General features: G+C 44.8%; 2 protein-coding genes across 9 annotated transcripts in view; one reads left to right on the forward strand and one right to left on the reverse strand.

Annotated features, from left to right (window-relative positions):
* Positions 1–26,995, reverse strand: part of HDHD5 (haloacid dehalogenase like hydrolase domain containing 5) — a 331,796-nt gene that overhangs the window by 90,457 nt on the left and 214,344 nt on the right. The window lies entirely within an intron of this gene.
* Positions 58–25,901, forward strand: CCDC115 (coiled-coil domain containing 115). 8 transcript variants are annotated; one of them, XM_059684393.1, is made up of 6 exons: positions 58–186; positions 282–542; positions 789–892; positions 980–1,062; positions 2,288–2,419; positions 11,044–12,046. In XM_059684393.1, exons 3-6 carry the CDS (start codon positions 822–824, stop codon positions 11,238–11,240), a joined length of 483 nt encoding a protein of 160 aa, XP_059540376.1. In that variant the 5' UTR covers positions 58–186; positions 282–542; positions 789–821; the 3' UTR covers positions 11,241–12,046. The 8 variants fall into 8 exon arrangements, with proteins under 8 accessions (XP_059540376.1, XP_059540377.1, XP_059540372.1 ...); XM_059684394.1 differs by having other exon boundaries at positions 78–186; positions 307–542; XM_059684389.1 differs by lacking the exons at positions 58–186; positions 282–542 and adding an exon at positions 564–685.

Below are 26,995 nucleotides of genomic sequence, written 5' to 3' on the forward strand. Positions count from 1 at the left end.
GCTACCAATAGGCAGAGGATATGTCAAGATGTTAGGCGGCCTGGGGCTGCCATTAATAAAGATGTCTTCTTTGGCTTCACCATTTGTCGCGGCTGTGCAGAATGCCCAAATTGAAGATGATGTACCTCTAATTATTATGCCATTGGCGGCTTGAAATAGTGCAGCAGCTGTAAAGCCAGCACAACGGTAGGCCGCAGGATCGATTAACAGCTTCTTTTGGAATTAAATCTAAAGCCGTTTCTCCCTTAAAATGGTTGCTACGCCTCCTACCTTCGCCACAGCAATAGCCCTACTTTTAAAATGCAGCCGCTTCCAGAAGCGACTCGGAACCCCACAGCTCTCGCCAACTTTTCGGTTGGCTTATTCGCTTCGGATGCTAAGCGCAGAAAGCGACTACTCGGTTCCAATGCTGTTGCTCTGAGGACGCTTGCCCTTAGAAGCCGAGACTCCCACGGCTTTCAACCCCACGGCTTCCACTACGTGATCGCTGGGTCCACAGCGACGGCCGATCTCGAACGTCCATTGGCTACACTACCGGCACGGTGAGCGGTGATTGGGCGACCTAGAAGGAGACTGGCTCCAGATTAGAGCGCGGTGGGCCATGGCCGCAGCCGATTTACGGGCGGAGCTGGACTCGCTGCTGCTGCAGCTGCTCTGGGACCTGGAAGAGCTGGAGTCAAAGCGGGTGGCGCTTAACGCCCGGGTGGAGGAGGTGGGAGCCAGGGGCGGGCGGGCGGGGGGTCACGCCGAGATAAACCGAGTTTTACTGATCCTCTCTCTTTCCGCAGGGCTGGCTTTCGCTCTCCAAAGCTCGCTATGCCATGGGTGCCAAGTCGGTAGGGCCCCTGCAGTATGCCTCCCGCATGGAGCCCCAGGTCTGCGTCTGCACCAGGTGAGGAGCCTTGCCTGCTGAATCGGGTGGGTGGGGAATGCGCAGGGTGGGGCTGTCAAAGATCCATCCTCCCTTCTCTTTCTTAAGCGAGGCGCAAAATGGACTCCAGAAGTTTCGTGTGGTAAGAGCCGGTGCCCAGAGTCCAGAGGAGGTGGGGCCCCGTGAAGCAGGTGAGCCCCGCTTCCCATCAGGGACCCCTCCCGATGTCAAAGACAAAGTACAATTAAGGAGGTGATTTTGTTCAAGTTGCTTTGATAGAGCGCCCCAGATTTGAAGATCAAAATGTCTCAGCATAGTGGTTTTGGCCTTAGACTTTTATAGGGAGAAATAGGTGAAGTCTTTTACAGTTGGGATTGATTTGTAGTTACAGGAAGTCTCAGTCAGTTGGAAAGAAAATGTTTATCTCTTTCAGAAGGACAAACTTTCAATCTCAGCTAGTCATTCATAAAGAACAGGGAGTTGGAGCGTCTGTCTGACCTTTCAGCATGTTCAGGCAAAATGGGAAAGTTCAGTTGTGGAAGCCACAACCTGCACGGCTAGAGTTCAGGATCTGGGAAGGGCCACGCACAAATGAGGAGACTAGACAAGAAATAAGAATTTGGAAATCATGAGGGTCTGGCGGAGAACCGCTCTCTAGTGGAAAGGCTTCACTGGGTCCCAGGCCCTGTTAGATTTTATTTAATTTTAGAACACACATCTTGCCCTTAGTCAGGCAGGCAATCTTAAAGGTCAGTAAATATTAGTAAATATTTACTTTGAGACTATTACATCAGGAAATTGCTTGAGCCAGCATTGTCTCAACAGAACAATTGGTGCATAGCTTTTAGCCCTTGCCAAAGCTCAAGATCCATCAGCCTTCTGGGTTCCCTGTTTGCACTTTCATGATAGTGTAGACTAGAGGTTCTCAACCTGTGGGTCGCGACCCCTTTGGGGGTCGAACGCCCTTTCACAAGGGTCGCCTAAGACCATCGGAAAACATATATAATTACATATTGTTTTTGTGATTAGTCACTATGCTTTAATTATGTTTAATTTGTAGCAATTGAAATTGGGGGTCACCACAACACGAGGAACTGTATTAAAGGGTTGCGGCATTAGGAAGGTTGAGAACCACTGGTGTAGACAATGGATAGCTTCCAGCAGTCAGTGTATGACTTTGTCTAAACAAGGGTTGGTTTTATGAGAGTCTTGAGAATGCATGGACAGTCTCACATTTGAATCACAAGTGGGGAACGGTGGTTTTTTTGTGGTAAGCTGTTTTTTGGATCTTAAAAGGTTGCAGAGATTTTGCAACCATCAGTATTTCCCAGGATCATGAGCTCAGAGTTCAACATTGTCACCCAGAAGTTAAGGGCCAGGTAATAAGATTCCAACTTCTACCCTTTCTTTCTCCAGCTCTTCGAAGGCGCAAGGGCCTTACCAGGATTCCAGAGCCCGAGGTCTTCTCAGCCTCCCCAAACCCTCTGAACTGGTTTGGAATCCTGGTTCCACATAGCCTAAGGCAAGCCCAAGCCAGCTTCCAGGAGGGTGAGTGGACTCTGCCAGTTGACAGTGTGGCTCTAAGCCAAAATTGGACCCTCTAATGCCAGGACTGGGATTAGTCTACAAAGGGTTTTGCAGGTTTTCTCCATTGCATACTTTTGTTGCATGCCTGCTGTTTTTTCTGAAAGCATTTACAGCATCTTGGCAGTGTTCTAGGCTCATGATCAGTGCTGGGATACAGCAGGAAATGAAAGGGACAAATATCCTCATAGAATGTTATACTATTGAGGGGAGAAAGACAACCTGCAAATAAGTAAGTAATGAAAATTGTTATGCAAAAATAAGATAGGGTGTTGTAGATGAAGTGGGACAGGAATGGTCTAGGGGAACTGTTTTATGAAGGTGATCTGGGGGAACAGTGTTCTAAACAGAGGGGCCAACTGGGGTGAAAAGGCAAGATTGTGTGGGCCATTGCAGAGAAGAGGCCAGTGGACTAGAGTTGGTGCAGCAGAGAGAGCCAGGAGCTGTGGTTAGAGGGCTTTAGGCTCCGATAATTTGATGGCTGAATAGGCCCTGTTGAGGACTTTGGGAGTAATGGGGTAGACTTGCAGCCTGACAGGAATCCAGTGGATTCTGCGTGGGAACAGATGAGCAGAGGTATTAAGTAGCCACCAGGGTGCAGCCAGGCTTAAGATGAAGGTAGAGGTTGGTACATACTAGATCTCAAGGCCTCCCTTTTACTTTTTTATGGCTTTCCCAGAATTTATGAGAATCATCTGGCAATTTTATCTTGACAAGTCCCAAGACTACTGACTTTCTCTGTCTTTTGAGAAAAACTCCCTCTACTCTCCTCCTCCAAATGACTGACTTCTTTGTTTGGTGGGCAAGATAAACTCCCCCTTCTCTCCCCTTCCCTTCCCCCTCCTTTTCTGCATTCTTTGGTTAGGAAGGAGAGATATTAACCATCTGTTCTCAAGTGTCCTTGGCTGGGAAAGATAAGATCTTGCTGCAGACTAGCTGCAAGTTGCCCAAGCTGTTTGGCCTTTTTTAATTTTCTTGTCTCAGTTTCCTCCTGCACGGGAATCTTCTTAGCTTCTTAATATCCTTCTATAGAACCCCCCAGGATTTGCTGACAAATCAATTTGGGAATAAGGGAAGGATAGGAGTGAAGGATGAGCCCACTGGCTAGCCAGGAATCCTGGGAGGATGGAGCTGCCCTCACCAGGTGTGGGAGGAATGCAAAGCACCAGCTGAAAGGGTATGGTTGTGTTCCTAGTGGTGGAGATTCTGTGGTCAGTTGCACACATGCATCTGGAGTTTGGAAGAGGCTTCAGCTGGAGAGAGATTTCAGAGCCCACTACATAATTCTGGTATTTAAATTCCTAAGTTTCTGACACATGTAGCATTAAAGCTAAGATGGAGTAAAATCAGCAGGTGGACAGGAAGTGAAGGAGAGGAAGGGGGGAACCATTAGAGGAGACTGAGAAGCAGTAGTGAAGCAGGAGTAATACCTAGAGGGTGAGGTGTCCCAGAAGCCAAAAGGAGAATGTGTTTCCTGGATGGAGTTGATCAGATGTGTGGCCAGCTCTGCTGCTGGATAGGTAGGCTGAAGACAGGACTGGCCAGTGCGTTGGTTGGCATGGAGGCCCAGAGGATTTGGCAGCAGCTATTCCAGCAGAGGCATCAAGCAGAAGCCACCTAAATGTGGATCCAGAGTGTGGAATACTGTTGGAGGCAGAGAAAACAGGTGGAAGGAGTGAGGGTGAAAGCCGCGAGGGACTGTGGTAATGGAGAAAAGAAGGAAGAAAATAAGAGCATGAGACAGTGTGTGTAATGATCTGTGGATTATTAGTTCCTGGTGGGTGATAGAAGGGGGTCAAGAAAGTCTTTTGAAGAGGTGACATTTTAGCAAAGACCTGAAGAAGGTGAGGGTATGGGTCCAGTGAGGTTTGGAGCAGCCATTACAAGAGTGTACCTGGAATGTTTTAGGAATAATAGAGGCCTAGCGCCTTTCCAATGCCTGGGAATGCCCAGATTCCCTTAAGTCATGCGTCACACTACAGATACCATGGTGACAATTTCTCCCCTTCCTCTAGGCCTGCAGCTGGCTGTAGATATGGCCAGTCTCCAGATCCACATCAACTGGGGTCGAAGCCAGCTTCGAGGGCTCCAGGAGAAACTCAAGCAGCTTGAGCTTGGGGCTGCCTAACCTGTGGCCACAGAAGAAGACCATGAGTTCAGTTGTTCTTTGATGTGGTTGCTTTATCTCAGGCCTTCTTCCTTCACAGCTTGCTCGGCCCCTACCACTACCACCCCATCCCAGACAGCTAATCACCCCACCTTAAAATTTTTTTGTCTGCTGTTTCCAACTTTGTTATATGTGAAAGTTTAAAGAGGCAAACTGAGTAATGTTCAAAGTCACTACTATGAAACCACTTCCAGTCCTTGTTCTAGGACACACTCATATGGGGAGGGTCAAAGCTGTTAGGTTAGTTTATATTAGGGAGCAACAGAGCAATCTCATGCATAAATCACTGCAGAAGAAGTAGTGCATAGCTAGTGGCAGAAAGGACAAGAAGTAGGTGCTTCAGTTTCACTAGATCCTCAAAACTGATTTTGATGGAAAGAAAAAAAGATACATGGCTAGCAGATCAGGAGAATGATTTCACATTGATAACAAACACAATTACCTGCATACATGGGCAGCCCTTGGCAGGTTTTAAGCCAAAAAGTAAAAAAGATCTAACCTAGATTTTCAAATGAACTATAGGAAGAGACCTTTCAGGTTTTGAAACACCTGCCTTCTGTCTTTTCAGTAGTGAGGCTGAACCTTTTGTAATTTGTTAAAAGGCCAATTGTATTTGCTATTCTGGGAACTCTGTCCTTATTTCGTTTTCCTACTGGGTTGTGGATATTTTTCACAGTTTTTAAAGAGCTAATTTTTATGCTTGGGGAAAATTGGTCCATGGTTCACAATATGAGTGATTTTCCTAGTTTGTTTTTTAACTTTATGGTGTTTTTTTTTTTAATGTTTTTTTAAAAAATAACTTTATTGTAAAATAAAACATATTACATTATAGAACCACACAGAATAATTGAAAAGCTTAATGAATAATTAAGGTGAAAGCTATAGTAACTATCACCCAACTTGTGTTTCTTAGCCTGTTTTGTTTTACATTTTATTTTTTCATCACCATTTATCCCCATATACCCTCTTCCAACCTCTTCCTCCCCGCTGCAATCACCACACTGTTGACCCTGTCCATAAGTTCTCCTTTCTTTTTCTCAATCCCTTCATCCCCCACTTCAGCCAGAGCTTCAGTTTCACTAGTAGTGATCTAATCACATTCCCTGGTTCTTCCTGATTTAGTTTTGGAAGATTATATGTTTCTAGAAATCTATCCATTTCTTCCAGATTTCCAATTTGTTGGTATATTTCTTAGAATTCTTTGTATTTCTGTGGTGTCAGTTGTTACTTTCATTTCTGATTTTATTTGAATCCTCTCTATTTTTTTCTTGATGAGTCTTGTTAAGGGTTTGTCAATCTTGTTTCTTTTCAAAGAACCAGCTCTTGCTTTCATTGATCTTACTGCTATTTCATTTCTACTCTGATCTTTATTATTTTCTTTCTTCTGCTCTAGGCTTTCTTTTTTTTTTTCAGATTCCTTTAAGTATAAAGTTCAATTGTTTATTTGCACTTTTTGTTGTTTCTTGAGATCGGCCTGTAATGCTATGAATTTCTCTTTTAGGACTGTTTTCCCTGTTACCCGCAGATTTTGGGTTGTTGTGTTCTCATTTCATTTGTTTCAAGGTATCTTTTGATTTCTTCCTTGATCTATTGTTAAGCCATTCATTGTTTAGTAATATGTAATTTAGTCTCCATATCTTTGTGGGTTTTTCACTTTTCTTCTTGTGATTGATTTCAAGTTTCATGGCATTATGGTCAGAGAAGATTCTTGATAAGATTTCAGTCATAATTTATTGAGACTTGTTTTATATCCTAACATATGGTCTATTCTAGAAAATGTACCATGGGCACTTAAAGGGAATGTATATACTGCTGTTTTGGAGTGAAATGCTCTGATGATATTGATTAAATCCATTTGGTGTGGTGTGTCACTTAAGACCCCCGTCTCCTTGTTGATTTTTCTGTTTGGATGATCTTTCTATTGATGTCAATGGGGTGATAAAATCCCCTACTATAACTGTATTACTGTCTTTCCTTTTATGTCCATCAAGATTTGCTTTACATATTTAGGTGCTCTTACTGTTCGTTACATAAATGTTTACAAGAATTATATCCTGTAGGTGGATTGCTCCCTTTATCATTATGTAGTGTCCTTCTTTGTCTATTACTATAGCCTTGGTTTTAAAGTCTATTTTCTTACATAGTATTGCTACCCAAGCTTTTATTTATTTTCCATTTGCATGAAATATCTTTTTCCATCCCTTTACTTTTTGTCTGTATCTTTTGTTCTGAGGTGGACCTCATGAAGGCAACATATACACGAGTCTTATTTTCTTATCCATTCAGCTATCTTATGTCTTTTGATTGGAGCATTTAAGCCTTTACACTTAAAGTGATTATTGATAGGTATGTATTTATTGCCATTTTTTTTAAAATTATGTTCCTGGTTTGGTTTGGTTTTGTTTTCTTGTTCTCCTTCGCTTCTCTTTATTTAAAAAAAATATATATTTTTATTGATTTCAAAGAGGAAGGGAGAAGGAGAGAGAGATAGAAATATCAGTGATGAGCCGAAACCGGTTTGACTCAGTGGATGGAGCATCGGCCTGCGGACTGAGAGGTCCCAGGTTCGATTCCCGTCAAGGGCATGTACCTGGGTTGCGGGCATATCCCCAGTGGGAGATGTGCAGGAGGCAGCTGATCAATGATTCTCTCTCATCGATGTTTCTAACTCTCTATCTCTCTCCCTCTCTGTAAAAAATCAATAATATATATATATATGTGTATATATATATATATATATATATATATATATATATATATATATATATATAAAAAGATAGAATACCCCCAAAAAAAGAAATATCAGTGATGAGAGAGAATCACTGATTGGCTGCCACCTATATGCCTTGACTGGGAATTGAACTGTGACCTGGTCCATAGGTCGACACCCAACCGCTGGCTGGGCTTTTCCTTGCTTAGTCTTCTTCTCCTTCCTCTTCTCCTTGTCTTTCTCCTTCTCTTTGTCCTTCTCCTCTTCCTCCTCTTTCTTCTTGTTCTTCAAGTCCTTTAACATTTTTTTTAAAATACTGTTTTTTAAAAATACTGTTTTGTTAGTAAGAAAGTACTTTAGCTTAAGCTCTTTATTTCTCCTTTAATTTTAAATGATAACCTTGCTGGGTAAAGTAGTCTTGGTTCTAGGTCCTTGTTTTTTATCACTTTGAATATTTCACACCAATCCCTTCTGGCCTGAAATGTTTCTGTTGAGAAATCAGGTGACAGTTTTATGAGAGCTCCCTTGTAGAATCCTTTCTCGTGGCTTTTAAGATTCTCTGTCTTTAACTTTTGCCGTTTTATTTATGATGTAACTTGGTGTGGGCCTCTTTGGGTTCATCTTGTTTAGAGCTCTGTGTTTCCTTGTATGTCTTTTTCCTTCACCAGGTTAGGAAAGTTTTCAGTCATTATTTCTTCAAATAGGTTCTCAATCCCTTGCTTTCTCTCTTTTCCTTCTGGTATCCCTATGACATGGATTTTGTTGCACTTCACATTGTCACAAGATCCCTTAAACTATACTCATTTTTAAAAATTGTTTTTTCTTTTTGATGCTTTGAGTGGGTGTTTTTTGTTTACCAAATTGCTGATTTGATCCTCTACTTCATTGAGCACTCTGTTTATTCCTTCAGTGTATTCTTGATTTCAGATTTGACGTTCTTCATTTTTGACTGGTCTTTTTTATGATTTCTATATCCTTTGTCATGCTGTTGAGCATCCTTATAATGATTACTCTGAACTCTATTATTTGATAAATTGCTTACCTCCATTTCATTTAGCACTTCTTGTGGAGAATCCTCTTGTTCCTTCATTTGGGGCCTGTTTCTTTGTCTCTGCATTTTAGCTGCCTCTTTGTGTTTGTTCCTATGTTTTAAGTAGATCTGCTATGGCTCCCTGTTTTCGTAGGGTGGCTTTATGTAGTCAGTGACCTGTGGGACCCAGTGGTGTAGTCTCCTTGATCACATGAGCTGGGTACTCTAAGAATGTCCCTTGTGCATGTTATGTGGGGCCTCCTGTCATAATTCAGTCTTGATTGCTGTTGGTCCATTTGTGTGTGGGATCAACACTCAAGCTGGCTGGTAGTGAAGCTCAACCCCCAATACAGCATGAAAATTACTACGCAGGTGCTGATCATACGAAGTGGAATTCGCCTCAGGATGGTTTTGTGCCTGCTGAAATCTCCCTGTGGATATACCGTTTGTGAAGCTTATTGGATCCTGCTCTGTTGTCTAGAACTGGTCACTGGGTGTAATAGTTCTGGGCCTCTTTGGTGGGGCCCTGGTGCAGGCCAATGTCAAATGCTGTCTGTGACTGCCTCTGGACAACCTGTTTGGAGCTATCAGCGATCCACAGCTTGTGGCTCCCTCTACTGGGCCTGGGTGTGTATAGGAAGGACCAAAGTCTGTGCACCAAAGTCTGCTTCATACATGTATATACAGTAGGTCCTCGGGTTACATCGGAAATCCGTTTCTACGGTGGGATGTAACGCGATTTTCGCCGTAAGTCGGAACCCACCTACATAAGCACCTACGTCACAGACATGGAGCACATACACAGCAGTAATGAAGTGAAAGAGTAAAAAAAATTTAAAAGATAACAATTCCTGACCTTTATTTACAGTAAATAAATAATAAATCATTCAAGACTGAAGATACAATTATTGTCTTTAGAAAAGTCAGCCACTGGGTGTTTAAACAATGTTTCATTACTAAAGTTGTAAAGAAACCTGGGTTAAGCTTGGCAGGCAGCCTGGTGTAATAGTCTCTAAGAATAGTGTCCTTTTTAGTTGTCTCAATTGAAATGAACAAAGAAATGAGCAGCAGCAGTCAGTCTTGAGCAGATGTAAGGGTAACTGGAGGCATATGCAGAGGCACTGAGCCTGGCTATAGTGGGACTTTTAGGAAGGGCTGCTAACTTGATCTTCCCGCTATGGCCTCCTGAATCTTGACCACAGTTCTCAGAAGAGACCTGTTATAAAATTTGGATTTATATTAAAAATAATAGGAAGTCATTGAGACATTTCAAGTAGGGAGGTGATGTGATCTATTTTATATTTTACATGATCAGCCTGTCTGTGGTGTGAGAGTGGATTAGAATGAATGGAGACAAATGAACATAGGAAGCTACTGTTAACACCTAAGCCATAAAGGATGGAGGCCTTAACTAATAGGAAGTGGAGAATGTACATAAGGGACATCTGGTGGCTGATTAAATGTAGGAAGTGAGCCCTGACTGGTTTGGCTCAGTGGATAGAGCGTAGGCCTGTGGACTGGAGGGTCCCAGGTTCGATTCTGGTCAAGGGCATTAAAAATAAATAAATGTAGGAAGTGAGGGACAAGGTGACATTGAGAAAAGAGAATCCTAAGTTATTAAAGAGCTAGTTTATTAAAGAGCTCATTTAAGCATAATGAGAAATGTAGCAAAATATTGGTAATAGACAGTAGGGGTGTGGTGTTGCCTTTCAGTTCTTCACCAAGGATCTGGGGATATTTTTTGTCTTGGTCTGTTCAGAGCATTTTTTATCAGCTGGATTCTCTGTAACCTGCTTGACCTCTGCTATGGCCCACATCAAAAGAGCTAACATTTTCAGAGGATAATCTATGTCCTGAAATCTGCTATGGACTGAATTGTGCCACCATCCCAAATTTATCTGACAAAGTTCTAACCACCAATGAGACTATATTTAGAGATGCAGCCCATAAGAAGGTAATAAAGGTTCAAATAGGTCATAAGGGTGGGTCTTAACCTGATAGAACTGGTGTCCTTACAAGAAGAGGAAGAAATATGAGTGCTTGTCCCCTCCAGACACCCACATATATGAGAGGCCACGTGAGCACACAGTGAGAAGGCAGCCATCTATAAGCCAGGAAGAGAAGTCTCACCAGAAACCAAACCTGCCAACAGCTTTGTCTTGAACTTCTGGCCTCCAGGACTATAAAGAAATGAGTTTCTGTTTTTTAGACTAGGTGGTATTTGTTAAGGCATCTGTGGTATTTTGTAACAGCAGCCCAGCAGACTAACAGTGTTAACAGGTAAGTATTGTCATTTTCATTTATAGATGATGATGAGGCTTGGCGTTTGACTTGACTAAGATCCCACAGGAGGAGGAGGAGGAGAAAAACCACCTCAGTTCAAAGATTCAATGCTCACTCTAAAGAAGGCCCATGCCCCATCCTAGGCGTGAACTTTTTATTTCTTCCTAAATTCTAAGGATGTCCAGGAGACTTGCAGCCAGGATAGCATTGGGCAGTGCAGCTTGACCTGAGATCACACCCTGATCCTGTTTCTAAGGCCCCCTTTTCTCTCACTTCCCAGTGACTTAAAGCAGCCCAGCCTTGGCCCACTTCTTTCCTAGAAAGCCAAAGCAGAGCACCACTTGGGCTCCCCCTGTTATTTCTTCTACCCTAATTTCTTTTTGTTTCTCTGTCCCCAGGGCTGATAAACATATTCAAACCCACCTGGACTTGTATTAAGAAATCTTTCCTACATAAAGTTAAGAACCCACGCACTATAGGCTGGCCTGAGGCAGACCTGCTGTGGGCCAGCCCATGTCCTGTAACAGAATGGTGGAACTTCAAGGCCTACTCTGAAAAACTACTCAGACAGTCCTCCCAGTCTCAGAGGTCCTGAGCTCTGCTGCACCATTGTCCTCTCACAATAGCAAGGGGATTGTAAATCATCTATAAACTTCTCTGCAGCATACTGCCTGGCTGTATGTAATTTCACAGGAGACTCCAGCACCTCACCATGTTATGGAATTGCAATGTTGCTAGTTTTTTTTAAAGATATGTTTTATTGATATTAAAGAATGAGGAAGGGAGATAGAGAGAAACATCAATGTGAGAGAGAGAAATCGATCAGCTGCCTCCTGCATGTGCCCCGACTATGGATTGAATATGAAACCTGGGTATATGTTCTGACCAGGAATCGAACCCACCACCTTCTGGCATTGGAACATTGCTCCAACCACAGAACCACACTGGACAGGGCACAATGTTGCTAGATTTAAAGAGGAGCTTTTTCTAATTTAATTGTTTATTGTTACCTTTGTGTAAGATACCTAAGCTTGTAATACCCTTGTTTTAAGTATAGTTGCACAAGGTCCCTACTGAAGCAACTTCTTATATTTTAGTGTGAACCAGATGAAATGACTGTTTTGGAGGTCAAAAAATGATCCAATATCAGCAATTTCATAAATGCAGTTGCCCCTAATCCCTCCCTCCTCTATCCCACTTGGTAATTCATGCGCCAGGTCCCTAACTGTGAAAAGGGTTAAGTAATTAGTTTAATACTGGAAGGGATAAGGTCTAGAGAGGATAGAAGCATCATGACCTGAAGAATTAAAACAACCGTAAACCAAGGACAGAGGTATTTCTGGCCTGAGCAGCTAGGAGAGTTATAGGGGTAATAAAACATCTTTGGAAAAAAAAAAAAAAGGCTATTTTACTTTTTTGAGCAGAGAATACAGCAGACAGCAGTTTCAGTCTCAAGGCTTGGCAGGATAAGGTTGCTAGGTACAATAAGATAAATAAATAATAACTCCAACTTAAACAAATAAGTTGGATATGTGAAGGACAAAAAACACAGGAAATTGGGGAAAAGGAAACATTTTCACAGAGAATAGAGGAATGTTACAAAATAAAGAAAAAGAAAGAGGGGAGAACCATGTGGGCTTTGACTTTAGCAGAGTGACCAATGAGGAAAGCACGGAGGTCCTAAGTTGGGAACGGGTCCAATTAAAAAGGGTCATAAAAAAAAAAAAAGCTACAGCTTTTATAAATGCCTTAAAACAAATAAAGCAGTGGCCACCCTCTTTAAGGGACCCCCCACCACACCCTGTCTCTCCATGCCAGGAGAGACAGTCTTAGAATTAGAATTAGGGTTTTAGAAATAGCATCTGTTTGCAATAAAATTTCTTCTGCTTGCAATAAAGTTTCTGTACTTCTCGCTACCACCTTTTGTCCATGGCTTCATTCTTCGAATTCATCTGGACAAGAACCCAGGAGAGAAATCACCCCTGTAACCCTGCTCAATAAAAACCCCGAATTAGTTGGTGCGTTGGCTGGGAACTTAGAAGCTGACCTCTTTACATCAAACTGAGCATATGAAGGACCCACGGATTCTATCCCTTCCTGTGCTATCCCTTTATAATTTTGCAGACATTATTAGGCATCTGCCAGCCACTTAAACCTGGCTGCCATCTTATGCCGGTATTTCTCCTTTCTCCTTTATTTTCCCTCCCATACTCACGCTCCACCTCTAGGGCCAAATTAAAGATGGCATGGATCAGTCAAATTAAGAGCCACAAGGGTGACTACCACATAAAAAGTCTCCCATGGGAGGTTAAACTGGTGATAGGTCAGGTTAGAGTATTAGGCTTCCCACCAGCTGCAAGACAAAGCCTGGCCACTGATTAAATGAGTGCTTGGATCCAGCACTGAAAAACAAATGCAGCAAGTCCTCCCTTTTGAATGTCCTTATGTAAGGGCCAAGTGGGGGTGCCTGGGGTCAATCTCTAAGACCAGCAGAGGCCTCATAGGGATACAACTGTAATTAAACTTTGGCCCACCGGGGATTGCACATAAGAGTTGGTCACTCACTTGCCCTAGCTGATTTGGCTCAGTGGATAGAGTGTTGGCCTGGTTCAATTCTGGCCAAGGGCACATACCTGGGTTGTGGGCTTGATCCCCCCAAGTAGGGTATGTGCAGGAGGTAGCCAATCAATGATTCTCTCTCATCATTAATGTTTCTATCTCTCTAACTCTCACCCTTCCTCTCTGAAATCAATAAAAGTATTTTTTTTTTTTAATTTTGTCACTAGCACTCTGGGCCCTCACAGTTGTCCTAGAGAGCTGTGGAGAGAAACCAAGACACATATGTGAAATCAGCACAGTTGGACCCACAACACAAGTCCACTCTCCGACCCAGATCCTGAAAGTCAGAACAGGACTGATAGCTGTGTCCCTAACCCCTCTTCCAAGAAAAAGCCACAGAATGTATCAGTTACTCAGCCTGCCCTTATCTCGGCCAATGGGAAAGCGGGGGAAACTAGCCCAAGGCCAAAAGTATGCTAGCCACCGCCCCTCCCCCCCCCCGGCTTTGTGTAACCAGACCCTAGCTGCACCCTGCCCTTGCATCACTAGCCCCCGGCCCTCACTCAACCAACCGGAATCGGCCAAATCAGTGGTCAGAGTGTGCCCCCACCCCCTGACCCCAAGCCCTATAAATTCTTGTTCTCTTGGAACTCCGGGCTCTCTCGCACCCTATTGCTGCATTGGTAGGGGAGGCAGAGGGACCAAGCCCTGGGCTTGAATAAAGACTCTATGCTTTTGCATCAGACTTGGCGCTCCCTGGTGATGTCCTTTGGGGGATCTTGAAATCTGGGCATAACATTTGGGGGCTCATGCGGGACCCCCAAGACTCACGAGGGACCCTGATCTGGAGAGTCTGACTAACCGCGGTAAGTGTCTGTGTTGTCCGTTCTGTTCTGTGTGTTGTATGTACTGTTCTGTGTGAGCTCACTTCTGAAATCTGTAGTTCCCGAAACGGTCTAGGTGGACGCACTGGGGGACCATGGGCGGGAGGAGTCGGAGGACGCTCCGATCCTCCATCTGGAGGGGCGCGGAAACCCCTCACAGGGGGAGTGGGTTCCCCTCGAGAATCTGAGACGAGTGGTGCATGGCCATCGTCTAATCCAGCCGTGGGCAAACTACAGCCCGCAGGCCGGATCCGGCCCGTTTGAAATGAATAAAACTAAAAAAAAAAAAAAAAAAGACCGTACCCTTTTATGTAATGATGTTTACTTTGAATTTATATTAGTTCACACAAACACTCCATCCATGCTTTTGTTCCGGCCCTCTGGTCCAGTTTAAGAACCCATTGTGGCCCTCGAGTCAAAAAGTTTGCCCACCCCTGGTCTAATCTGTAGTTTTGCTTCCGCGGAGTCAGAAGGCTGTTTTGGTTTTGCTTCCATAGAATTGGAAGACTGTATTTGTCTGTGTTTGTGTTTTTGTTTTTTTTCTGTTTTCTGTGGACTTACTGGATGGACATTATGGGACAGACTCAAACTACTCCTTTAAGCATTATGGTCGTTTTAAAGTCAAGGGCTGGGCCAAACCTGCTTGCCAGCCTCAGGTGTGGTTTTCCAAAACCGCTGGGAACTTGGGACCTTGAAGCTTACTGAATTCAAATGATAAAAAACTTATGTCTTGCATTTTTGAAGTTTATTCTTAAAAATGTTACTGATTGAGAAATGCTGAATATTTGACTTTCCAGATAAAAGTTTAAGGTTCAGATTGAATTGGGAAAAACTGTGTTGTGGTAGCTAAATGCCTTTGCTGAATGAATGTCTGGTGAAAGTATGTGAGTGTGGATAGGAGGGGGCCTGCCCTCTCCTCTCCTTTGTGTGGCTCCACGACTTCAGTCAGGTGGGCATCTGAGTGAGGATCTGTGAAAACAGGTCACCCCCTCCCTTGTCTGTCTCTCATCACCGATCATCATGAGGTCGGGACAAAGTAAACCTACTGTTCTTAATTACATGTTAGAGAATTTTAAAGGGATACAATAGAGATCATGGAATTGGAATTAATACTGAAACATTGAGGAAGCATTAGTGAACAGCTGTTTGTTTGTGTGGGATTAGCCAATTTGCTACCGAGAGGGGGGACTGGATGCAGTCTTAACTCCTCCGGTAGATTCTCACCAAGACGTTGGTCGAGAATTCTGTTCTGGGACATGGGTGCCAGGAGTGCCCCACGCCCGCCTGGGGAGTTGGGTATTGTTCTGTTTATCTGCTCAGCTCCAGTCTGGGCTAGTCTACTGAGAGAGTGTGAATACGAGTGTTTGTCTATTTTGGCTGCTCATTACTGGTCTGTGTGAAGTGAAAGCTACTTTGATTTATTTTGCATTTCTGTTAATTCATCTGGCTGAACATTTGGGCTGTACCCCGAAATAGTTTGCAATATCTCTTAGCAGCTGTGAGAATTATTTTTTTCTCAGAGTCTTTTGCTCACTATTAAAGGGGAATCAGCCCACCTAGTTAATATAAATTTCTGTCTATCAGTTGCTCTTACCTGGGTTGTAAATTCGCTGTATTAAATTGAAATTTTGAAATTCTAGGATAGATTTAAAGGCTAAAATAAAGGCTGGCTAGGTTCCAAGATTGCTTAGTTCTGAGATTTCTTGTACAAAAAGCAAGAGAGAAGTCTTTTCAAGTTAACTGTTTGCTTAGCAAATTAACAAAGTAGTAAATTTCAAAGAACTTGTTATTTATGATTTTCTTATCTCTTTGGTGGACACAAAGGGCTTACAGCTCCGCAGGGTGGTGAGATTTACTGGCCCTAGCCCTGCCTATGACGTGTTTTATTTGACTTGCCGTTTTCAGTCGTTTGTTGGAATCCTCATGGAGGACATGGCCTGGTCTTTCCCTTCCTCCCTCATCCTGATTCTGAAAGCATCTGTAACTGGATTTCAGATGGTCTCCAGGCTTTCTGTCTGCAAGGGACCTCCCTGTGCACCCGTTATCTTTCCAGGCCAACTAAAAGCAATCGGACTGGGCTGAGAGAAGGGGGCAGGGGTGTTGGCAGTTATGCTACTGACTGCAGACCTAGCAGGTCTTATCAATGAACTTCAAGGTCACAAAAAGTAACTGTAAGCACAGTTAGTCTTTCTCTGCCCTGGTTTGTTCTTTTTAGCCCTTCCAATGCTAAATTAGACCAATGCCTATTCTTGGTTTTGTCACAGGAGGTCTGGATGTATCTTAAAAGTAAAGGTACTTTAAAATGTGTTCATAAATGTTAAAGTTGCTGACTGTTCACTTTTGGTAATCATTAAAAGATTAAGGTTTCTAAGAATAAAGAATTCTAATACGTTAAAAACAACTAAACTCCCAGGAGAAAAGTGGAGGAGGAACAAAGCTGAAGTCTGCAGCCACCCTGGTGATTTAGAACTGTTTGCCAGGCAGACTCAGCCCCTGAGAGCCAGGTCAAAGAAGGGGGAGCTGGATGCCTGAGCTGAGCTGCTACGGCCCTGAAAGAAGAAGCAGCAGCAAGCAAAGTAGGGAGAGCTGTGGATAGAGCTAGCAAACGCTCCCTGTTTGCAAATGTACTGAAAGGGTTCAGTACCTGTTGCTGCTGGAAGAGGGGGGGCTGATATCCTCTTCCAGTGCACTCCCTTGGAAGAGGCCTGGTTGCTGCTCTGCCACAAAGGGAACTGGTGAGAAGGCAGAAAAAGCAGGGCCCTGTAACTGATAAACAGGGTTAACAAAAAGGCACTCTCCCTGGACCTGGGAGCCATCAGAACTTTGAAGTTCTCCAAGAGAGGAGGAGTCTGGCTCGGAGACTGGCCGAGGCCTCATTGGGTTGGGAGAACCGGAGGCTCCATATTGAACTTGTAGACTGCGGCTTGCTGGGCAGAGGTCCAAGCCCAGTTGTATAGGGGTTAAGCTGCCTGTGTACAGCAAAGCAGCTTTCTCCTGTGCCAGAATACATTTTAAGGAAATTGGACAGACTGTGTTTATAGCTAGAAAGAAGAACTGGCCACAGTGCACAGCCCTGACAGTAACCTGCAGAAAACTGTATAATAAACTTAAATGATGCCTGCATCTTCATGGACATGGCTCCAAAGAGACAATGACAATTTTGCCCTATAAAGGAAAGTCAAGAGTAGACTTTAGTCACCTCCCTAAAATGTTTGTATAGCCCTACCATATCTCATGTTTAGTAGCAGAAGATTTAGCTGCCTAAACTGGCCATGGTGCCAATATTATGTTTCATTGTATTAATATGTTGTATTAACCTTCAATTCCCTTATAGGTTTGAATGTAGCTGTAGCTGCCGAGAGGGCAGGTGCCCAACTGGGCAAAGAAGAATACCCATCAGGTTTTGGTCTCTATTGAGAGACAGTTGACAGTTGGCAGCCTGTGTACTGTCTTGCAGGCCTGCGTGACCATGCCCATGTCAGGGGTGGTACAAACCTCAGCTGTAGAGAGCTGGGAAAGGCCTGTTTGGAATAGAAGGTCTGAGGCATGGTTGTGCATTTTTGAAGGACATGGAGGGAAGGTTTAAAGGCTGGTTTAAAAGTATAAAATTTATAAAGGTTGTGTACGTAATAAGAAGGAAAAAAGAAATGTTAAAAAGAAATTAATCAAATAGTACAAGCCAGTAAGCCAGAGAGAGTAAATAATTTACATTCTGCCTCCCTAAACAGAGGGTAAATAGTTATGCCAAAGTACTTAGGGGGGACTGATAAAAGAAATCCAACAGTTACTGTTTTGTTATAACTCTGAAGAATCCATGAAAAGAAACTGGCAAGCAAAATCAGAAAATCTTAGAGCAGATCAGTATGTTTTTCTCCTTATATAATTCCTCTGAAATTTGGCAATGCTTAATAAATCATGGCAATACATTTCTTTGCATACATTCAATAAGACTGGTTCCTAATAGTGGTTTTATTAACAGAAAAGTTTGACTGGAGTATCATGTTTTAAAGAGACCTGTCTGGACTCTGAAGACTTGAAGCCAATAAGAGTGCCACGGGAAAAGCCTGGTATCCTACTTAGGAGCCCTGAAGATGGCTGGCGCTGGAGCATCAGGCCCATGCCCTAACATCACTGGCGGTTGGTCAGAGTAGAAGGGGAGCAATAAGGATGCCTCTGCATCCCTGCAGAACCCCACACAGTCTGGGCCGCAACGAGTAGGAGGGCTACTGAGATGGGCCTTAAAGCCTAGAGCGTGGGCTCAGGTGGAGTTGCTACAGGTGAGAGATTCACCTAACGCAGCAGATACTGCAGGCAGGCATGATAGCATCTGGATGGCTTGGCTTTCTGGCCCTACGGGGCACATTAAGATCCTATCTAATAAAAGAGAAACATGGTAATTGGCGTATGACCGCTACCCTTCCCATTGGCTAATCAGGGCGATATGCAAATTAACTGCCATCCAAGATGGCGGGCAGCAGCCAGGCAGCTTGAAACTAACATGAGGCTTGCTTGCTTCAGTGACAGAGGACTCCAACGTTCCCCGCCTGCCACTGCAGGCCTCTGAGCTGCAACTCTAAGCAACTATGTAACAAATATAGAAGCTAAACAAAACCCCAGAAACCTGCTTTAGTCCGCCGGGGTTCAGCCAGCAGGATCGCAACATTGTAAGCAAAGGCCAGAAACCTACTTTCAGCAGCGGAGGCCTAAGAGCTGGAGCCAAGCCTCAAAGCTAAAGCTGGCCCAGAATAAAAAAAAAAAAAAAAAAAAAAAAAAAAAAAAAAAAAACAGAAAAAAACAAGGAGCGGTTGGGAGCTTCAGTCACCCCCAGCCTGAAAACAGCCCTCAGCCCCTAACCCAGACTGGCCAGGCACCCCAGTGGGGACCTCCACCCTGAAGGGTGTGTGATCAGCTGCAAACAGCCATCATCCCCTCACCCAGGCTGGCCAGGAACTCCGGTGGGGACCCCCACCCTGATCCAGGACACCCTTCAGGGCAAACCAGCTGGCACCCACCCGTGCACCAGGCCTCTACGCTATATAGTAAAAGGGTAATATGCCTCCCAGCACCAGGATCAGTGGAGCCGCGAGGCCTCCCGGCACCAAGATCAGGGTGACAGGGGGCAGCGCCCAAACCCCCTGATTGCCCTGCGGCTCTGTGTGTGACAGGGGGTGGGGCCACAACCTCCCTATCCACCCTGCTCTGTTCGTGACAGGGGAAGGCGCCCCAACCCCTGATCAGCCCTGCTCTGTGCCTGATAGAAGGGAGCGCCCCAACCCCCCCCCCCCCCACGGGCCCTGCTCTGTGTGTGACGGGGTAGAGCCATAACCTCCCCATAGGCCCTGCCCTGAGTGTGAGAGTGGCAGAGCCCCAACCCCCTGATTAGCCCTGCTCTGTGGGTGATAGAGGGCGGCACCCCAACCCCCTGATGGGCCCTGCTCTGTGCATGACAGGGGGCAGCGCCCCAACCCCCTGATTGGCCCTGCTCTGTGCATGACAAGGTACAGAGCCCCAACCCCCTTGATGGGCCCTGCTCTGTGAGTGACAGGGGGAAGTGCCCGAACCCCCTGATTGGCCCTGCTCTGTGTGTGACAGGGGGTGGCGCTGCAACCTCCCCATCGACCCTGCCTTGAGTGTGACAGGGGATGGTGCTCCAACCCCCCAATGGGCCCTACCCTGAGTGTTACTGAGGGTGGCATCACAACCTCCAGATCGCCCTGCTCTGTGCATGACAGGGGGCGGCGCCCCAACTCCCCAATCGGCCCTGCTCTGAGCCCGACCAGGGGCTGCACCTAGGGATTGGGCCTGCCCTCTGCCACCCGGGAGCAGGCCTAAGCCAGCAGGTCGTTATCTCCCGAGGGGTCCCAGACTGGGAGAGGGCACAGGCCGGGCTGAGGAACCCCCCCCCCCAAGTGCACAAATTTTTGTGCACTGGGCCTCTAGTTCAATTATAAAATTCCAGCAAAGGTAGTCAGTTACCATTCTTGTTGTGTTTATGCAAACATCAGGCCAAATTGAATACAGTAGATAAATTAGTCTTAATTTGGCTTTTTGATAGCCATAGAGGAATTTTAAGAAGAAAAATCCTATTTCAATAGAGGTTGTTAAAACTAAAATGGTTTCTTTTCCTTCCACCGGACCATTTGTTATAGTTTGTCTCTGCCAGGTCACAAGACCAGCTCCTTCTGTGCCCAGGACAGCAAGGAGCCTGACTGGAAGATGACCTCTGACCAGACACACCCATTGCAGATCACCCTCAAGAAGACAGCGGACCTTGCTGGACCCCTTGTAATCCTCCTGATGCTGTTGACTTTCAGCCCTTGCATTATTAACAGACTAGTCCAATTTGTCAAGGAGTGTATAGTAGTAATTCAGTTGATAGTTCAGTCCATCTCATGATTGAGCCAGAAGTTCTAAGACAAGGGGGGAATGAAAGGACAGAACAGGACTGATAGCTGTGTCCCTAACCCCTCTTCCAAGAAAAAGCCATAGAATGTATCAGTTACTCAGCCTGCCCTTATCTCGGCCAATGGGAAAGCGGGGGAAACTAGCCCAAGGCCAAAAGTATGCTAGCCACCCCCCCCCCCGTCTTTGTGTAACCAGACCCTAGCTGCACCCTGCCCTTGCATCACTAGCCCCCGGCCCTCACTCAACCAACCGGAATCAGCCAAATCAGTGGTCAGAGTGTGCCCCCACCCCCCTACCCCAAGCCCTATAAATTCTTGTTCTCTTGGAACTCCGGGCTCTCTCGCACCCTATTGCTGCATTGGTAGGGGAGGCAGAGGGACCAAGCCCCGGGCTTGAATAGACTCTATGCTTTTGCATCGGACTCGGCGCTCCCTGGTGATGTCCTTTGGGGGATCTTGAAATCTGGACATAACAATCCCACTCAGCCTTTTCTTCTGCTTTCTATCAGTGGTATTAGGTCAGATGGCATCCAGCCAGGATCCCTTTGTTCATAACCAGTTGGGCCCCCAGTATGACCACTGTCTCCTCGGTCCAGACCCAACTAAGTCTAAATTCTCAGTCTCCATTTGTACAAGCCTCTTTGATATAGAGGGAGTCAGAGTCCTACAAAAGCTCCTAGGCGAGGTAAATATTCCCCAAGACATCAGTTGGGGGGCAGCCATCTTCTTCCCACTCCTAGCATATGATCTTGGCCCTGAATCTTCTCGGCAGGCATACCAGGAATTAATTACAGGTCTCTGTCATTTCTGCCACTAGCCCTATGAAGGTTTTAGTCTTTTAAGTATTTACTCTCAGTCCAAGCGGGTTTTTCCCAGGCAGTTTTACTGTGTACAGAATTAGAGGTTTTATTGCACCTGAGGGGCCAATTCCTCAGGTGGAAGAGGATACTTGATTCATTAGGCATGATAAAGGCACAGTCCTGCAGGGGGTTAATGACCAATGCCTCCTGATGGGAGCATCCCGGTGGGGGTTAGTTTAAGTTCAGAAGGGCTCCCCAAACCCCTTGGAATTCTAGGGTTGGAACTCCAAGTAATCTGCATGCAGCAGATATTAATATCAGCCTTACAAGAGGGCCTGAGGGTGTTAGAGAAATATTCCTATCATTGGGCACACAGCAGAAAGCAAACTTGGAAATGCACCGCTTCCTTCAGGACAGGGAGAGTAGAAAGGATGGCTCGGCATGGGCACGGATTTGTGATGTCTTGTACACAAGAAAAATAATAATTATGTTCAGAGAGTAAGTATGGATAAGTCTGCCTGATCCTCCTCTGCGACCTTACATAGTGAGTCAATCTTTTACTCCTTGCCAGTGAGAACTCCCTGTACCCTTAGCCAGGAAGGGGGCATCCCCCTCAGGGCAAAGGGAGAATCACAAAGGATGCTGAATGTCCTTTTGTGTGTTTCCTTATAGATGGGAAGTGTGTTGTCCACACTGCATAAAGACAGACCCTTAGGGTGTATTCTTAAGAATTGGGATGATTTCTACTCACAAATGTTAAAGAAGAGATGTTCTGCACTCAGGCCTGGCCCCAGTATCATCTTTCAGATGGGGAGTGTTGTCCCCCAGAGGGAAGCCTTAAGTATAACACCATCCTGTAGTTAGATCTTTTCTGTAGGAGAGGAGGGAAATGGTCAGAAGTCCCATATGTCCAGGCTTTCTTTGCTCTAAGGGAAAAGCCAAATCTATATAAGAACTATAAACTTGATCACTCCCTCCTGGCAATAGTAACCCAAAACCCACCAGAGGAAAAAAAGAAGAATGAAAAGGTTCCAGTACCACCAAAGCCCTTTTGCCCTCCATCTGAATCTCCATGTGAATTATTTCATCTCCCTTATCTTGGACTTTCAGAAAAAGTGCCTCCACCGACATAAAAGCTAACACTCAAGACTGTCCCTACACAGAATCACCCAGGAGGCCTCTACACCCTTATAGAACAAGTGGGTGAATTTGGGTGTATCAGAGTACAGGCCCCTTTCAGCCTTAAGGACCTGCGCTAAATAAAGAAAAACCTGGGTAAATTCTCACATAGTCCTGATAGTTATATTGCGGTCTTTCAGAGCCTAAATCAAATATTTGACCTATATTACCAGGACTTAATACTCCTTCTAGAGCAACGCTTGTCCCACACAGAGGAGAGGATTTTGGCAGAGGCTCCAAACTTTGGCAATAATTATTATGTTTCTTGTGTACAAGACATCACAAATCCTGAAGAGAAAGAGAAATACTTGACAGGGTCTCAGGCAGTTCCCCTTGCAGACCCAGAGTGGGATCCTGATGTTAACATGTGGAAAATTAGACACTGTCTGGCTTCTATAATAATAAAAGGTAATATGCTAATTAGACCAGACAGCCAAACGACCTTCCAGACAAAGCCATGGCTGCGAGGGCCGAGCCCCTTGCACAAATTTCATGCATCGGGCCTCCAGTACATAATAAAAGGCATCAGGAGAAGCAAGTCTAAGCCTATTAATTACTCCAGACAAACTACCATCATCCAGGAGATAAATGAAAACCCCGGCACATTTTTATTTTTTTTATTTTTATTTTTTTTTATTTTTTATTTTTAAATATATTTTATTGATTTTTTACAGAGAGGAAGGGAGAGAGATAGAGAGTCAGAAACATCGATGAGAGAGAAACATCGATCAGCCGCCTCCTGCACATCCCCCACTGGGGATGTGCCCGCAACCCAGGTACATGCCCTTGACCGGAATCGAACCTGGGACCCTTCAGTCCGCAGGCCGACGCTCTATCCACTGAGCCAAACCGGTTTCGGCCCCCGGCACATTTTTAGAAAAACTCAGGGAGGCATTGATTAAGCACACCAATATAACCCCAGATTCATTAGAGAGGCAGTTAATTTTAAAAGATAAATTTAGCCCTCGCCGGTTTGGCTCAGTGGATAGAGCATCGGTCTGCTGACTGAAAGGTCCCAGGTTCGATCCCGGTCAATGGCATGTACCTTGGTTGCAGGCACATCCCCAGTAGGAGGTGTGCAGGAGGCAGCTGATAGATGTTTCTCTCTCATCGATGTTTCTAACTCTCTCCCACGCCATTCATCTCTGTAAAAAAATCAATAAAATATATTTTAAAAAATGTTTTTAAGAAAAGATAAATTTATCATTCAATCAGATCCAGACATCAGGAGAAAACTACAAAAATTGGTTATTGGTCCAAGAGCACCTTAGAAATCTCCTGAAAGTCGCCACGTCTGTGTTCTATAATAGAGACCAGGAGGAAGAGGACAGAAAGGACAGGAGAAACCAGACAAGAACTGAAGTCCTTTGTGCCATGCTTCGGGAGAACAAGGGCCCCCAGTCAGAGCCAAGAGGCAGGTGGTCAGTCCCAGGCACCTCTTACAACTATGGCCAGATTGGACATAGGGCTGGGTTGCCCCAAGGGGCATGGTGAACCCCCTAATTTATGTTCTGTCTGTCAAGGAAACCACTGGAAGTTGGACTGCCCTTGGAGTTGAAGTGTCCTTTGGGGCAGGGCAGCAACCTAGCTGGCCCAACAGGACTGAAGGGCCTGGGGTCTCCCCACCTGGCTCTTCATAGGACTGTCATTTTCACCCAGGAGCCCCGGTAAGCCTGACAGTTGAGGGAAAGAAAATTAATTTCCTCCTCGACATAGGAACCACTTTCTCCATACTTCTCTCTAACCCTAGTCAATTATCTTCAGAGGCAATAACCATTATAGATGTGTCTGAAAGGCCAATAAAGAAATATTTATCTCAACCTTTAGGGTATAACTGGGATGAGCTGTTCTCCCATGCCTTCCTAATAATGTCAGAAAACAAATTCTGGAGCACACAGAGTAGTTTACAGTACTAGATCTCAAGAATGCCTTTTTCTGTGTACCCCTGCATCCTGATCCACAATTTCTATTTGCCTTTGAAAATCCCAATAATCAGGACAGTCAACTAACATGGACAGTGCTGCCCTAGGGTTTTCGGAATAGCCCTCATTTATTTGTGCAGGCCTTATCAAAAGGCAGTTTAATTTCCCCAGCACTAAGGTCCCCCAGTATGTAGATGACCTTTTACTATGTGCCCCATTGGAGGAAATCTCTGAGGAAGGGACTAAGGCTTTACTAAATTTCCAGGTGGAAAAAGGCTATAAGGTTTCCAAAGCCAAGGCCCAGTTGTGTTCCTGTTCAGTTAAATTCCTAGGCCTTAATCTATCAAAGAGAACACGAGCTTTAGGAGAGAACCAGATAGGCCCTATTCTCAGCTTCCCTCAGCTCTGGACCCTAAAGCAATTGAGAGGCTTCTTGGGCATCACTGAATATTGAAGACTATGCATCCCTGGCTATGGAAAATGAACACGTCCACTGTGCCAACTAATTGAAGAGGCACAGAAGGACAGCCTCTCTATTTTAGTCTGGGAACCTGAGGCCAAACAGGCCTTTAAACAACTAAAAAAAAAAAAGCCCTTTTACAGACACCAGCTTTAAGTTTCCCAACAGGCCAGGAATTCAACCTATATATAACAAAAAGGGGGGTAGCCTTGGGAGTCCTGACTCAACTTAGAGGACAGACCCAACAGCCATAGGATATCTAAGTAAGGAAATTAATATTATGGCTAAGGACTGGCCCTCCTACTTATGGGCAGTGGCAGCCATCGCTCTCCTGATCCCTGAGACAGTTAAACTAACTTTGGGATGGGACCTAATAATATCCATCTGTTTTGAATAAAGCCCTGGACGCCAGCACAGAAGGAGGATGGAGCTGTATTGCCATCATCTGAATCATGGGACTCCTACTTGTGTGAGCCTTTGAAGGACCAGAAACTTCTCTTTTGAAAGAATCCTAGAGAGTCGACGAGTATCTGATAAATAACATGCTCTGGTATTTCTGGATAATCATTATTTTCATCTTCCTAATAGTTCTTATTCTGTCTTTTTATGAGTGTCACTGAAACCCTAGGCTGGTACCTGGAGGAGACCTTTTCTACCCTTCTAGGACACAGAAACACCATAAAATACTCCTACTTATATCCCCCTTTCTTGGCCCTCTGTATATACTATTCTTATTACTCATCTTTAGCCCTTGCCTACTTAACCTTTTGGTATATTTCATATCCTACCACTTAGAAACCCTGAAACTGCAAATGGTCCTGGAAATGAAACCACAGATGGAGGCCACCGATTCCTTCTTCCTTGGACTCCTAGTCGCCCACCTCTGATGGGACCCTGACTGCTGCCCCAATCATCACCCCTGTCCAGTAGGAAGTAGCCAGAACAATTGATGCCCGCTGTCCCCAATGGCAGTTGGGGATTTCCTAATCTACTTGCAATAAAGTTTCTTTTGCTTGCAATAAAGTTACTATACTTCTCACATATCACCTTTTGTCTGTGGCTTCATTCTTTGAATCCATCTGGACAAGACCTGGGAAAGAAATCACCCTTATACCTTGCTCAATAAAAAAAATAAAAGTAAAAAAAAGGGCCCTAGCCGGTTTTGCTCAGTGGATAGAGCATCGGCCTGTGGACTCAAGGGTCCCAGGTTCAATTCCGGTCAAGGGCATGTACCTTGGTTGCAGGCACATCCCCAGTGGGGAATGTGCAGGAGGCAGCTGATTGATGTTTCTCTCTCATCGATGTTTCTAACTCTCTATCTCTCTCCCTTCCTCTCTGTAAAAAATCAATAAAATATATTTATAAAAAAAAAAAATAAAGCCGTGACTGGTTTGGCTCAGTGGATAGAGACTTGGCCTGCGGACTGAAGGGTCCCAGGTTCGATTCCAGTCAAGGGCATGTACCTTGGTTGCGGGCCCATCCCCAGTAGGGAGTGTACAGGAGGCAGCTGATTGATGTTTCTCTCTCATTGATGTTTCTAACTCTCTATCCCTCTCCCTTCCTCTCTGTAAAAAATCAATAAAATATATATATTTTTTAAAAAAGTAAAAAAAGAACAAACAAACAAACGAAAGCAACTGCTTTCTACCACCCAGCCAGACAGTTTCCCAGGTCTGCATAGATACTGGGCCTGGGAGAAAAATGCACAAAGGAAGAGTGACAAATATCCAGAGAGATAGAAGAAGGCTACAGAAACCAGGAGGCAGAGGATTTAAGAGGGTATGACCTAGTGTGTTCCTCCCTCCCTAAGGCTACCACAACCATGGAATTTCTAGAGTTCCTCTATCAGAAGCAAGGAAGGCACTGGGAGCCCAAACGCCCTGTCCCCTTCTATCCTGGCCTCATGAATGGCCTTTGTACAACGTTGGTACTGCATTGACAATATAATGAAGAGAAAACAACTTTGTCATAATTCTCAACAAAGCCAGCCCAGCCTTTGGGCTGGCAGGTCCCAGTTGGAAGATGTTGGCAGGATTTTGTAAGAAAGACCTTATGGTTCAAGACAGGAACAAGGAAAGTTCTAGGTGAGCAAAAGCCTGTAACATCCTGTCACAGAGATGGTCTGATAAGGCCCTCAGAGGT

Source organism: Myotis daubentonii, chromosome 2 (assembly GCF_963259705.1).
Source record: "Myotis daubentonii chromosome 2, mMyoDau2.1, whole genome shotgun sequence".
In the NCBI taxonomy this organism is placed as follows: domain Eukaryota; kingdom Metazoa; phylum Chordata; class Mammalia; order Chiroptera; family Vespertilionidae; genus Myotis; species Myotis daubentonii.